Source organism: Rhinichthys klamathensis, unplaced genomic scaffold (assembly GCF_029890125.1).
Source record: "Rhinichthys klamathensis goyatoka isolate OS25496 unplaced genomic scaffold, OSU_Roscu_1.1 h1tg000341l_1, whole genome shotgun sequence".
Taxonomy (NCBI): domain Eukaryota; kingdom Metazoa; phylum Chordata; class Actinopteri; order Cypriniformes; family Leuciscidae; genus Rhinichthys; species Rhinichthys klamathensis.
In genome coordinates, this window is record NW_026606855.1 from 1,872,501 (window position 1) to 1,888,933 (window position 16,433).

At 37.1% G+C, this 16,433-nt stretch overlaps 1 protein-coding gene across 5 annotated transcripts in view; it reads right to left on the reverse strand.

Annotated features, from left to right (window-relative positions):
* Positions 1-16,433, reverse strand: part of LOC130106435 (neogenin) — a 138,267-nt gene that overhangs the window by 47,700 nt on the left and 74,134 nt on the right. For all 5 annotated transcript variants that reach the window (XM_056272553.1, XM_056272555.1, XM_056272551.1 and 2 more), the window contains exons 4-5: positions 15,183-15,333; positions 6,569-6,705 (exon numbers count right to left, since the gene is read on the reverse strand). In XM_056272553.1, the coding sequence (XP_056128528.1) occupies positions 6,569-6,705; positions 15,183-15,333 (288 nt within the window). The remainder of the gene's footprint in view (positions 1-6,568; positions 6,706-15,182; positions 15,334-16,433) is intronic.

Below are 16,433 nucleotides of genomic sequence, written 5' to 3' on the forward strand. Positions count from 1 at the left end.
AAAATCAACAAGAGACAAAGAAAATCAACAGCTCTCCATCTGCAGCTCCGTGCTGTCAGCAGAGGAAGATTCATTTCCTTGAACTCTGCTACGCTAACTATCTCTGGCAGTGACTGTTTGTGCTGTGATCTCATTTCTCTAAAGCGCAAAATCACACTGTTCTTTCTCTCCAGCTTCAGCCTTGGTAAATTATGCTGTTTTTAAACTTGGTTTGGTTGTTTGGATGAACTTGAGTGCGATCTTGCTTCCCCAGACGAGTTTCACTTCGGCTGTGTTCTCAATGGAATACTTGTTTACTGCGCAGTAAATACTGTACACTAGGGCTGTCCCCTAATAGTCGACGAGAAGAGGCTTGGTCGACTACATTTTAATTGGTCGGGTAGTCGCAGAAAAGAAAAAAAACTCCACAGGAATTAGTAAAGTGACGCAGGGACAGATAGTTAACACGAATGATCCATGCGGTAACGTCGTCAGAAAGTGTGGGAAGATTTCGGGAGGGTAAAGAAAAGGGTGACATGCGACCCCAAACATGACTCGCAGAGTTAAACATGCAAGTAAATGTTTCTTGAGCAACAAATCATCATATTAGAGTGATTTCTGAAGGATCATGTGACACTGAAGACTGGAGTAATGATGCTGACAATTCAGCTTTGATCACAGAAATAAATTACATTTTAACAATATATTCACATAGAAAACAGATATTTAAAATTGTAAATATATAATCACAATATTACCGTTTTTACTGTATCAAATAAATGCAGCCTAGGTGACTTTCAAAAATATAACAATTTTTTTACTCAGAACTTAATTTATATAAAATAATAATAATAATAATAGTAGAATATATAATTAATTTATATACATGAATTTAAGTTTATTAATCTAGGTGGAGGGAATTTTTTTTTGCAAATGTAAAATAGATATAATGTGATGAGAATTGTATTTAATTGGAAGACAAAATATAAAAAAAATCAAGTAAATAAATAGTTAAATATGTATGACTGTAGTATGCATGACTATAGTGTGCACTACTGAAGCATGTGGGTGTGAAAGTAATACGATTACAGATCGTCAGAGAACACACTATTCCAGCACATCCTTTCCTTTTATGAGTAACTTTTAAAAAGTGTAACCCAAGCCAGTATATTAACAACGTTTTACACGGCTCTCTACAATCCTGCTAATCTGAGAGGGAATCCGGGGAAAATCTCAGCATGTGAACCTCGGCTTTTAAAATAACCGCGCCACAAGAGTTATGAGTCACTTCACATGCAGATATTAAGAGATTAAAATGCCAGTATTTAATAACCCCAACACGGGTTTCACAGCAGAGATGGGAAGAAACGTCACAGCCAAAGCCTTGCAAAAGATAGATGGATAATGACTCAAACACAAGAAATATCTCTTGGAAGAGGGGAGAAAAATCATTGGCATTGAAAGTACAGCATAAATTAATCACATCAATGAAATTAGCACAGGCACACATGAAAGGCGGCTAAAAATATGAACCAATTGAGTTAAGATCTGTACACAGCATCTGTGACATGCTGTGGATTTCCACAGAAAACTGGAAGTTCATTCACTTAGAAAAGTTACACCACCAATAACACATTTTTAACCTAAAAAATCCTGTAGTAGGTCGTTTATGCGGTTGCACACACGTACATGCCATATAAATGCTCAAACATGCACCTGCCTGAGTGTTTTTATAAACATGCAACTTTACACACCTAAACGCCCTCCTCCCGAGGTGTGTGTGTGTGTTACCGTCTGACACAAAGCGTGTTATTTTTACCCATCAGAACCGAAATCAGATTTCATGACTTCCCACGGGAGATTAAACTTCCTGAGCTCAGTCACAAACCTTTCCATACGTGCGTCAATACCGGTGAAAGGGGCGAATGAAGCTAATGGAAAACAGCAGAATGTGTCTGGATGGGCCGACCGCATCCATTCCGGCTCGGATCAGCAGGAGGGAGTGAAAATAACAGCTCGGATCAGGGAGGTGAAGAGATCACGAACACACACCCCACTGTCGGCTTTATCTTACATCACTCTTGATGTTATACTGCATTTAAAATCTCTTGCGTCATCACCAGTGTCTCACAAGAAATAATAAACCTAATTAGAAAATCCAATTATGATATGGCTTAATTTCCAGAGTCAGATCAAAGATGGCCTCAGATTCTGACCGTCTAATGCACACACACATGCACAACATTACACCGATCCTAGCATCTCTTCACTGGCTGCCGGTTCGCTTTACAAGTGCTTAAATAACCTGGCTCTCCCCTACCTCTCTGAGCTTCTAGTGCAATACAATCCTTCCAGAGGTCTTCGATCAGGGACACAGAAACGTTGTATCTATCCCACGGTTCAGACTGAAACAAAGAGGTCATCGTGCCTGTGCTACTGCAGGCCCTAAATGATGGAATAGTTTGCCATTTCAGGCTAGATCTGCCCTGACGTGTACATTTTCAAGATGTTCACAATGTTTTTTTTTTTTAGGTATGTATTTTTAATGTTGTCCATTTTAATTTTCTACTTTTCTACATGTCTCTTCCCCATGTCTGACGTGTTCTTGTTTTATGATGGTCAGGTTGGTCAGCTTCGGCTGTGTAAATTGTGCTATATAAATAAACTTTGACTTGACTTGACAATTCTCACAAGCTCAAGCTCAATCTGACTGACTGACTGAGTTATACGCAACTTCCATGAGTCAGTTTTGATCAGTTTACCAGGAAACAGTTTATAAAGGTTTCCAGGCTGCAATAAGCAGCAGTTGAGCATCTGCCGCTTCGGTTATTTTAGTCATTTACAGAACATCCCATAGAAAATAATAAGAGATTTACGTAAACACTGATTTTTGATAAAAAAAAAAGGTGGTCATAAAGTAGTAAAAACTAACTAGGTTATTATTCTTATGGGCTGTAACGATTTGTGTCACTGCAAATCTTTTTATCTGGCATTTTTCTTTTGAGAAATTGTTAAATTGTGTGTAATGTGAGCAGTAACATGATTAAACTGCTGGGACTACGAAGCAGAATTGAGACAAATGCTTTTTAAGTTAATTTTTTTTCGCAATTATGAGGAAGAACTAGTCGCTGGATTTGGCAAAGTTTGGGCATTCATTTTTTTAAACAATATTTAGAGTTTTGTTTGCAGCAATACATTGGATTATACAGCGAATAACCTTTATACTGCACAGATCATGTATAAAGTTTACTCAATATGATTAATTTGTGTACGTTATATGTTAACTATTGAAATAATGTCTGCGATGTGTACCGTTGTAATAATGTATGAACATCTTGGAAATGTTCTTATGTAAATGTATGTTTATTTTGAATGGATTAAATTCCAGAGAGAAAAGTGACGCTCACTGAGTAATTATTAGGGCTGGGTAAAAAAATATCGATTTCTCGATATTAATTGATTCTCATTTTTACGAACCAATATCGATTCTTAAATCTCAAGAATCGATTAGTCATCCTGTTTTCATTTGATGAATGAATGGAACATTGTAGCGCGCATCCCATCCAATAAATCGCAATAATCTTTGTGCTTTGTTACTATTGATACTAAATAAAGTCTCAAATTTCAAATTACGTCCATTTTCTTACGAAATTCAAAAACATAAATAGCGTTTTGGCGCTGTGGCGTGAGATCGCTCTGGCTCAGCTCAGCTCAAGAGAAGCAGCAGCGCGGAGCGCACATGATCTCCTCTTCCGCCTTAATAATACCAGTTACAGCGCCAAATAAACATGAATGAACGTCTGAAAGTGTGTTAAAAGATAGAGTACAACTTATCGAAATCCGTATCATGTCACATGGAATCGCTCAATCAGTGTTTCAACCGTGGAAAGACGTCAGTAAAACAACTTGTAAACAATGTCATGTAACGTCACATTTACCTCAGAAAAACCATATGTGACCATAAACTCGTTAGTCAGCTAGAAAAATTAACTCTAAAGAGGAGCATTTTGCTAAATATATGCACCATATTACATATTCATTATCATTTTTAATGTTCTTCGATATTTAATGCATGTTTGAATAAATCTGGCAAGTTTTTATGACAGCCACCATTTAAATGTTTATATTTCATATAACTTTATTATTATAAAAATAAATAAGTGTAATTTAAGGGTGTATTCACACCAGGAAAGTCCGATAGTTCACTTGCTTTGGTCCGGACCAAATAATAATTTTATTTTATTTTTTGGTACGGTTCGCTTTCACACTGCTCTTTTTGCAAGTGAACCAAAATTTGTAAACAAAACCACACGTGTGCTAAGGTCGTCCATTCATTGGACAAGGATTCTCAAGTTGGGAAATCAGGAAGTGCAAAAAAGGCTCAGCATGGAGATATTTCGTACTGCAATATTTGTTATTTTACTAATTTTGTGTTATTCTGTACAAACGCAATATGAAGAAACTGCGCAGAAGACGGATAAGGTATAAAGTTTTCATTCATAGAGAGGCGCTATGTTCACACATTCAAATAATGAGATTCTTATTGTATATACTGCTAACAAGTGCTGTCAATGTTAACGCTTGCGATTAAGTTTGTCCAGTTTAACGCAGCATCATCCTTGTATTATAACTATCGTTACATTATATGAACTGCAAAAGCTTTTTTTGCATCTATGCGCGATTAAACTAAAGAGAACGCTCTGTGTGTGAATGTCCTGATGCACACACTCATTCATTCCATTCCAGTGATGCACACACACGACGCGCAGAAAGACGCGCAACAGTATCGTGTGGCCAGACAGCGCGCCGGAATGGAATTCTCTTTCGCACTTAAACAACAACAACACAAACCATAATGCCAAAATCTCCGACTACGGAAGCCTGTTAACTCAAAGGCGCAGTGCTTTCTTGCAATTGGGTCGGTTCATGTTCACACCGTAAACGAACCGTACCAGAGTTCGTTTGGAAGCGTACCGAGACCACCTCTTCAGCTGGGTCTCGGTTCGGTTGTTTGGTCCGCACCCGAGTTCGATTGCTGTATTCACACCTGCCCAAAAGGTCCGCACCAAGGGGGGAAACGAACTAGAGTTCGATTCAATCGAACCAAACAAGGCAGGTGTGAATACACCCTAAGTGTTTGTATAGCTACAAATCAGTTAATTTTTACCTTCAATATTATAGTAGGCTAATGAAGCCTAGTAGGCTACAACTGACTCCCATAGTTTACAGCATTAGTTAAGAGATTTGTTTTCCTTGAGAAAATGTGCCATGTATTGTACCTGATATCCAAAATAATCAATATTGAATCGAATTTGAATCGTATTGCAAGCTTGTGAATCGAATTGTGAAATTACCCAGCCCTAGTAATTATGTATAAAGGGTAGGCATAATAAGCACAGGCTTCAGCCTACACCTTTTTCGGTTGTTAATATGCATATATATATTGTTAGTTTTTTTTCTTTGTTTTTAAAAAATTATGTGTGAGGACCAAAAAAAAAAAAAAAAAAAAAAAAAAAACGTCAAGAATATTCGCAAAACCTTCCTCAATGTGCCCTCACCTTCATTTACACGAACATCTTAAATTTATGAACATGGAGTTGTGTTCAGGGCTTTTTGGCTCTACCAAATTCAATTCAAATTCAATTATTCAAACCAGTGTTGTGAAGGAACAACTAACTGAAAACTACTAACTTACAGTAACAACATGTTTCGGTAGCTTGACAGATTTTAGTGTGAAGAAATATAGAAAAAAAGAAATACAGCACTTGAAACTTTGTGAAAATATAGCACCTAAAACTTTTTCTCTAAATATTGAGAGAACATTTAACAAATACTAATACCACCATCACCTTGAATGCAATGCAAATGCTTTTACCCAAAGCATCTGACAAATGCAAGAATGTAAATGTAATAATCAGTATTTAACCGTCTGGACGAACAGATATTTGACCATGAAGTCCACACACATTGAGTCTCGTACATAAACCATGAAAAACCGTTGTATGTAAATCCTCAGATTCACTCCAATGCTACAATGACGACAGACGGTTTTACATAAGACCCGTTGCGCAATCATTTTTTTTTTCTGTTTTTTTTGCACATGAAGATTTCTGCAGCGCTTTTTGAGTGAATTACCACAGTGTTGCATGTCAGGCTATTATTGTGGCATCATCTGCTTCCTATTTACTTGTCTCACATAAAAAAATTTGAAAATTGTGGTTGGTCAGCTGTGAGTTTAAGTTGTTCATGTGCACATATAGAGAGCAGACACTTTTAAGATTTAATACAGAACATTGACTCCCCGAAAAATAAAACTGATGATCAGCCGAGAGATAAAAATACAAAAAAGAAAACATAAAAATAAATAAATAAAAACAAAACAACGCTTTGAAGTTCCTTCTCCGCAGAGGAAAACGCTGTCCAGACACGTGTGCGCTTCAAAAGCATGAAAAACGTTGCACATAATTACATACGGGGATGTTTAGTGCTGAACTGAATCATTCACAATTCAGATGATTCTCAGCAGGTTTGGTGAATCAATTCATCTAAGAGATTAATGTGCTTTCGTGAAGCTGTTCTTGACACGTACCGTGCACCGTGAGCTCTGCCTGGATCTCGCTGGTCATGTTGCCACTGTCCGTCTGGCAGACGTATATCCCAGCATCCTCTTCTGTCAGGTTGACGATCTGCAGGCTTCCCCCGCCAATCACAGCAAAACGCTCATGACTGGAACGAAGAGATACAAGGAGGTGAGGACGTGTTGAGATGACTTTTCCTTTCAGGAAATGTATTAGTTCTCAGGAATCTCGAGCCTGACACAGTAATGCAGAACAGAGATGGAATTAAAAACAGGATACAGTATGGATTTCATTTCCTGTGGCTTTTCCTTTATGGCGTGACTGCATTGAAAGCAACTTTCCTGTAGTGGGGTTTCTAGAGAAAAACAAACTAGTGTCCCTGGTTCCTTCCCAATGATTCAGAGGCAGGGATGAGACAGAAGAGAAGCCAGTTAATGTAACAGAAAGACGAGAGAAAGTAAAGAGAAAAAAGGAAGGATGAAGAGTCAGACCTCCAAACCTCACTTTATTATACGAAAACCCCACTGATTACTAAGAATGGAGAGTAATTCTTCCAACACATCCGAGTGTCAATCTACAGCTCAAAGTGACAACGTTTTTTTTTTTAATGAATTTGGTTCAGCAAGGATGCATTAAATAAAAATAGAAAATAAGAAATGTTTCTTGAGCAGCAAATCATCATATTAGAGTGATTTCTGAAGGATCATGTGACACAGAAGACTGGAGTAATGATGCTGAAAATTCAGCTTTGATCACAGGAATAAATTACAGTTTAAAATGTATTCAAATAGAAAATAGTTATTTGAAATTGTAATAATATTTCAAAATATTACTGTTTTTACTGTATTTTTGATCAAATAAATGCAGCATTGGTGAGCAGAAGAGACTCAAAAAGAGTCTATTTTTGATCGGTAAATTGTTGCATAAATGCAAATGTAAATTGTTGCCAACACATTTTGTGCAAAAATTGTAAAACAAACATGTTTTCTTTAAACATTGTGAGAACGTGTAACATCATAAGGATCCATAAAACAATTAAGAACATTTTGAACACCTTCACATAACGTTTCATAACTTCTCCAAGCACCTGTGGACTCCAGCGGTGATATATTCATCATCGCCAGCCTCTGTTTGTCTATGAGACAGCAGACGCCAGGTCCCGAACCCAATGAGAGATTCGTTAAACGCATGATATGACAGAAGTCAGATGATGCCGCGACCGTGAACGCTACGGCAAGACCCCGAGAGACCCGAGGAGGGGTCGTCGAAGGCCGGATAATTAAAAAAGAAATTAAAAACAAGACGAGTCTATAAAGTACAAAGAGCCTCATTAATTGTCTTTTCGCACAACATTAAAACTCCAGAATGGAGGAGGGTAACAGAGCATGATGGGTAAAAAGTTTGTTTTTAAAAGAACAGTTCAGCATATTCTGAAATTATTTACTCATGTCACCACAAACCCGACAAATGGAGAACTTTTATGCATCTTTATGCAGATTTGATAATGAGCATGGTTCACTACAAACCATTTTGTCATTTCATGGAAAAGAGTTTTGTTTTGTTGAAAAAATAACATCATACATGTTCGGAATAACATTATCAAACAATCTTTTTTGTGTGAACTACACCTTTAAATCACCGTAAGATCCTACTCATTAATATTTAAAAAGGGTAATTAGTGCCCATTAAGTAATAAATATATCTTTCAAAGATCCGAGGTCACAAAACACAATTTTATTTACATTTAATATTCAACAATAGTATTGATCTGCCTGCATTGACACTATTATACAAGAACTGAACTGAGCTGGAGGATGACATCACGGTTTACTCCAGAGTGGCTATATATATATATATATATATTAACTAAATTAATAACTTTTTTACAACAAAAATGAAACATCACTGAACTTACAGTACTTATGCTGGACTGTGACGCTATTTTCTTCTAGAAACAATCTTTGTTGCATTATTTTCCTGTTATCTCTGTAAAGCTGGTTAGAAACACTCTGTATCGCAGAAAGCGCTATATAAATAAAAGTGTCTTGACCCGACTAGACAAAACCACAAACTTGATGACATCTGAAGCTAAAACTAGACAGCTAAATCTTTAAATCCTGGTTGTCACAAGACATAGTTTTAGGCCGTGAGACAGAGGGTTGATTGGTACCATTTTGAGGGATTAAACCGCATGGTGATTTTTGTGTAGGTATATGACCCTGTATTTGAAAAATGTGTGATAGCATTAGATTCAAGGTAGTTTTTGGTTACGGAGGACGATTTTCAAACATTTGTCAAGAAAAAGGATAAATGAATTTATCTTTAAATAAATTTTAAATTTTATAATTTTTTTTATACATTTTTATAATAAAAAATATATAATTTTTTAAAATAAATTTTTTAAATTATAAAAGGATAAATTTTTCTCTCTTGTAGTCACTGAACACCTTACCTTGAGGTAGGATGATATAAGTGTTGATTTCTAATGAAAGCTACCATGGATCGGATGCTATCACACATTTTCCAACACTAGAGATGTGTACCTTCATGAAAATCAAAAAGAAATTGAATCCCTCAAAATGGTACCGGTAGCCCAAATTTGGGGTCCCGTCTCATGGCCTATTTCAATCAAATGCTATTCTCTTAAACTTTATTTTTGAGAACATCTGAATGAACATCAACGCATCTCTTAAGAACTCTTATTTTAGCTGTATCGCTTTAGGATTTATCATCCTCCACTTCCCAGAATTCCCCTGTTTAAATTTACTGTTGTTTGCTAATGCCGATCAACCATTAAAAACAAAATCAATTTACTCTAAATGTTTAAAATGCATGCAGACACTTCCAGGCTGTCCTATGTCATAAATATAAACATAAGGCGAGATATTGAAGAAGAATGTATGATATTACTATTGAAAAAACAAACCAATTAAAGTATTGCACAAAGAGGGAGTGCTTGTTGAAAATATACGCCCATTCATCCCATGCTGGACGCCTCAGAAGGAGCCGCTTGCTTTTGCTGAACGTGTGCGACGCCTGACTGGATTTACAATACACTTATATTATATATTTCCCCTCGCAAATGTTTGTGTTGAGAGGAGGTCGAGTTTCTGTCATCAACACAAACATCCATCTCACCGCGTCCCGTCTGGAATACGCAAAACTGCTCAGTCTCTGGCTGGCTTGATCCACGTCAGCGAGGACAAAAGGTGTTCTCGTCAGTGAAGCAAGCCATCCTCATTCATCCGAGGAATTCCTCCGTGATCCGCTGGCTTTCTGTGAAGCACTAAACAGCATTCCGGCTCTAATCCCGAGACATGGTGTGATTTAAACGCGAGATAAGACACAAGATGATCTGAGTCACTGATCTACCACCAGCTTTCTGTTCATATCCCGACACTCTTTAAATGATTAAACGCACGGAGAAACTGGCCTCAGATCAGTGCGTTTATCTGACCTGCCTTAAAAAGACTGGACAGAAATCACTTGAGGGATTGGGCTCTAAAGGAGTGTTTATGCATGGTGTGTAATGAATGAGCGCCTGAGCTGATAAGGAGGTGATTTGTTTACTCAGTTCCTGCGAGCCATTCGACAACCTTCAGATTAGAGTTACAACAACATGCCAGAGAAGCAAACAATGGAGGAGGGCGAAGAATGTGACTTATTCAACACTGGTTCTCCATACTGGAATCTTAACCTGTTAACTGGCACCCCCCTTTTTTTTGCATAGACATAAAAATCACTATCCAAACTTAAATGGTTGTAATTCAGGAATGCTTTGGAATACAGACCTATGGCTGGTCTTGTTTTAAAGAAGACATTTTCCAGATTATTGTAGAAGTCTAGAAATTGTAAAAAATGAAACAGAAAAAAAGTTATATAAGTTTGAGTTTATGAAATTGTGTAATGTAAAAATATAATGATTAATATTTTATATAAAATATATATATTACAAAATACATTTTACTCTAAAACTACAAGAAAATTAAAGTCAAATATCTGAACAAGTTGTATTCCAAATTTTAGGTTGATATCTCAAAAAATGAGCTTTCAGTAAGATTTTATTCGGGCGCAGTACCCAACTTTTTCACTAGGTGAACACCAGACTCCATTACTGCCCATATAAGGGCGCCTCCATTTTCATATGTTTTGAGTGATCTGAACCATGTATTTCCATAATTTTCATACAATTTATGAAGTAGACATCCTATTCATAAGTAGTATGGGTGGTTTGGCAGTATTTGATTTGAATTAAACCTCTAATAAATGCATAAAGACTACGTTATAGCGTTATAGCTCGCAGCCGCATTACAAATCGAGAATCCATACATTTTTCTTTATATTTAAAACATTTTCAGACCTTTTTTTCTCATAAAGTGGAATTGGTGTTATCTTTTGAACTCATGGCATGAAAACAAACTGAGGTTTCTACCAATCTTTCATGATTTTTCATGTTTATTGTTATTTCAAACTAAAGGCCTAAATACTCCTAATGAATATGAAATATTCTTGTTGCAAATTGATAAATTTCTGCTCCTCTGTAATATATTTTAGATAACAGCCACCAAATATGAAAACTAAAGATTTTAAGCTTTCAAATGATATATAGTTTGGCAATATTACTTTAGGTTTTTACTAAGATATTATTGTTTTAAACATGCAATGGCAATAAGAGGTTAAAGCCTCTAAACGCACAAGTTTTCAAGACGATGAGCTTCTTGGCGTCTTTCTATCTTTAAAACTTAGTTCACGCAATAACAAAAATGCCATTAATTACTCTCCCCTCGTTTCACACTGATATTTATTTCATTCTTTTTTTCCATTGAATATTTTTAAGAATTTGCACACAGTTCTATTCCAAACAACAGTTTATAGTGACCTCTAAATGGGTAATATTTCATTTAAAAAATATGTAAAATTAAACTAAAAAAGTTATATTAAAGTCATACAATATGTATTAAATTATATACTATTTAAATAAATAATTAAACCAATACAACAATAAAATAAATTCAAGTAAATTTTGGCATCACAACATTATAATGTACAGTATGAAAAATAGATATTCATTTAGAGATTTGCTAAAAATTAATTTTAACTGTGTTTTTAGTTATTTAGATGACGGGACATTAAATGTAAAAATAGAATAAATGCATAATTAAATAGACAATATCATTATCAGTGATATATATACCCACTATGGAGCTATAATGTTAAACAAAAACAAAAAAACATGACATTTGTTAGTGAATCACAACCTAAATGTTGATCTGTCTGTTACACAAAGCTATTAAATAACTATAATAGCCATGCAAAGATCCAATATTATTATTTTTTAAATATATTCCTTTAAAATAATTTCGATCAAACTCTAAACCAGATCTCTTATGAGAGGGAGAGTAATCAAGTCCATTTTCACTCACAATGGGGCTTTTACCGAGTAAGCACGAAAACTCCACAGGGAAAGAATGAAACTCTGAAAGGAAGATTTGGATTACACACACACACCACACACACAGAGATGTTGTCTGAGCCATGATGGACTCTGTCTGCCCCTCTGAGGGACTGGGCATTGTGGGTAATATGACATTATTAGAATGTATCCAGCATCAGGAATACATTACATCGCCCGAAGACCACGAGAGAAGCAATTACGCTGTAAATAGAGTCTGTCAGCAATCATCAGTCCTGCACAGACAACCGGCAAAGAACCGCAATTAGACATTTAGCCGCTTTCAATCGACATCGCAAACTGACATCAAGCCTCATCGGAGAGACACAGCACACGAGCTGAAGGGGGTAGTTAGCGCCTTAAACAGGTCATGATTAGTCTGCTCAATTCGCTGATACCATCAATTCAATCTTTATGGAAAGCATCGTTTCAAATTACGGTGGGCGGGATCCAAACGGCGAGGATGCATTACAACAGACAGCAGCAGAACAGAGCTGAATCTCAATGAAAATCCTATGAAGACAATGGCTCTGGTCCAAACACTAATCAGCTGCCTACGTAGACAGCATTTTAATGCACCACTGCCACGCTCTTCATTAAAACCCTCTAGGGACGAAACGATCCGGCGCATCCAGGACCATTACATACATCCATACATTCACTTTCATTCTCCCTTCCTGATATTTCTTTTCTCAAACCACTTTCCCTCTACAATTCCCAAATTGTATTCCAAAATAAAATGTATAAAAGAAAAACAAACATCATTAATTTTGCATGGGCCGCAGCAGGGATTGAGCTTTATCCCCAATCTTATTAGGGCAGCAACTGTCAGAAAAGAGACCGAGCGTCTGTCATCCATTGGCAAATCTAGAGGCCGTTTCCTAACGTGATCTTACATACAATACCTCCAAAACACCCCAATCTGATTAGGATCTGCCAAGGTCAGTCTTCTGTGTTTCTCCAGGGAAAAGGAATGTGAAAACTAGCTTTGAAACCACTCTGCAAAACTTCCTGTGGTGGGTCACTGTCAGGGCATCAGTGTTAATATTCTTAATTAAAACTGATACAATGTTTTCGTTAACTGAAATAAAGTTGAAATTAAATAAACTATAGGACGATGAAAAACATTAAATGGCTGAGATTTACATTTCTCAAGTAATGGGATAACCTTTCACAGGTGAGAAAGTGTTGGTTTATTAACTCAATATTACAGGTTTTTAAACTAGTATGGTAACTTTTGAATGTCATGTTAGCTGATGCCTTCCTTTTTTTGTATTGTGTTAGTTTAGCAATGATAATGTTTGGGTCTACATAACAGCACGTAACATTTGTTAGTTAATCATAAGTATGGTTGCAGACACACAGGCCCTGTTTACTCCTGGTATTAAGATGCGTTTTGGTCGATCGGATCACTAGTAGACGTCACGACGCTCTAAAACGTTTAGATCTTGTCCACTTTCCACCACTTCCAGAGGGAGTCGAAAACACATTAGACCGGATTGCTTTCGTAGTGTAAACACTCAAGTGATCGAATGTGTTCAAACAGCCACAAAAGACCGTCTTCTCTCCGTCTACTGATCTAATGAGTAACATTATGAGAAGAGCTCGAGCCAGACGGGATTTAAACTGTCGGCTGGAGATCCAAGTTTGGTTTGAAGATGAAAAACGTACCAAGCACAATGTTCTCTCTCCATTCCTGATTTCTAACACACACTCACAGCGTTCGGCTGGTCTTGTGTCTGTCAGATCAGAAACTAAAGCTGATGCTCTCCGTGTGTGTTTCCGTCGTCTCTGATTGTGTTCATATGTAAATTACACAAGCTTATTTTGTCCATTAGATTGAAAGAACTGAAAAACACATACATTTACCCGCCCGTAGACCCTCCCCTCGAAGAAATCAGGACAGAAGTGGTTGAAAGTGGACAAAAGAGACGGATTAAAACACCAGGTGTAAACAGGAATGTGTCTCCCTCCTCCACTTGTGATCCGATCGACCAAAACACATCTTTATACCAGGTGTAAACAGGGCCACAGTCAACATGCTCTCAAATGTTGTAAGAATTTTTGCACTTGTTTTAAATGTTGTTTTGCGTCAGATTGTTTAGAGTGTCATTTATATCTGTAGCACAAACGGCAAAGTTTAATATTTAGAGTTAAAGATTTGAACAAACCCCTAACAGTAAGTAAGCTCAAAAGTCATAGTGATGTTTAGTGGCAAGAGTGCTATTAATCGGAGCGACTGTGTGCTGGCAGACATCCGTCAGCTCTGCTGTTGACCTTGAAAATCTTGTGCATTTGGATACAGGTTATCAGCATCTATGCAAGAACACCATAATCCTAGTGTTAGGGAGTAAAACAGCGGGTTAAGAAATGAAAAGAGACAAAGTGGCAATAAAAAGCATGTAATCGCTTTTGTACATGGTCACAAAGCAAACATCACCAACCCCACCGCTGAAATCACATCAGGGTAAATATTCCAGCACACAGGGCGTAATAATGAATGATAGAGCGCTGGACCCCTGACAGCCGATTTACATGCCGTGACAATTCAGTCCTTTCTACATTATTCATGTCAACCCGATGACAACAGCCAAAGCTCCTCTGGAAAACAGAGAGGAGAGAGGACTATACCAGCCATCCCGCAAACTATTCAAAGCAATTTACAGCATGTAAAAGGCGTGCGTGACTTTAGATGAAGCCGTGTTCCAGTTAAGAGCATCATAACTATGCCGCGCACATACGAAATTACACAATGGCCACGTGGGAACGCCGCACGCCTCTACAATATCCATTCACACAGGCGTCAGTAATTACCTCCGGCGGATAATAAGGATATTTTACGCTGAGGAATTTGGACAGACGTTGAATAGTCGATAGCGCGATTAAGAGCGACTGAATGGATTCTTTTTGTGTGCCGATCCGCAGTGAGTTTGTTTTAGTATGCCGAGCCACACCGAGGAAGAGTGTGACTGAACGACGCTGGATCTGAGGAGAGACTGCAGTGCTCTAAGCTTGTACCTGTATGCATTTCTTACACACAACCAAGGATTCAACAGGGAAATGAAAGATTCTCTGAGCCAACATGACACACTTTACATTTATTTGCGTTTATCTGAAGGGTTCTGTCAGTCAGACAGTGAAGGAGTGCAAAGACACAGTTCTGATGCACTTACCCTTCGTCAATCGAGCGGTCGTTAAACGTCCAGCGGATCACGGGAACCGGGTATCCCTTCATGACGCATGGCAACAGCACGCTCTCCCCGACAACCTTCGCAACAGCAACCGGGCCCTGGAGAGTCTCTAGCTTTTCTTCAACACCCGAATCTGTGAAGATACAAACACACACACACACACACATAAACGGGATTGTACAAACACCTTGTGAACATTTCACAAAGAAAATTCCCAATTCAACCAATCAATAAAATAATAATAGTAGGCCTATATTAATGATTGTTTTACTTCATAATACTAATAACTTATTATTGCTACTATCTTTTATATTGTTAGTGTAAGTGTACAATGTTGCTGTTTGAGCATAAACAAGATTACAAAGCTCAAAGTCCACTCCAAAGGGAGATTTTATTTAAAAGAATCCACTTTCCAAGAACTACAACAAACGGCTCGTTTGGACTACAACACGATTTTTACGGATCTTATGAACTCATAATGTTACTCATTTAAATAACCCCAAATAATAGTGTTGTCAAAGACTCGCTGTTTTGTCCACCCTCTTTTCAAAACTCATTTGTAAGGCTGATGAACTTAGAGTGGCTAAAATTAATTCTAAACACCGTTCGTGAAGATTAAAACCCAAACGTTTATCTGTGTGCTGCACATTTTATGGAGAACAGCTTGTTTTCTGTTGCTTTTGTAAGACTGTTACTGAGCCATGGTTTTGTGATCTATTGCTGTTTGTTTACTCTCTGCACCTGTAAACAACACAAGTCGACACCATTATGACTAAAAGTTTACTAAGAAGTATTTCCTACTAAAGCAAGGCGGTATTTGACACTGGTAAGCGTATCCATAGCAGACTGGTGGGAGTGGCTATAGACGGTGTGATGGATTTAAAAAAAAAAAAATGATACCTGTATTTTAAACTAATAATAATTCTAATAACTAACATTTATTTTCCTTGCAGGAATTACATTTATATGCTTTTGAAAGCTAAATGTTTCCAAACACTTTGGTCAAAGTCAGTCAGTGCGTTTTAGTGAATCATGTCCGAATATAACAAAAGGGGAAATGAAACTAGACAGATATCTAAATATATAAACTCATGACTTTGAGTAACAAATTAATCAAGAAATCCAGAGTTTGCTTCGAAGGGTTTGCTGAATTATGCATATGAAGAACCAATCATATTATAGGAAAATGATGTAATGTATTATGTCACCATTGACACGCTGTTATTCTATAAA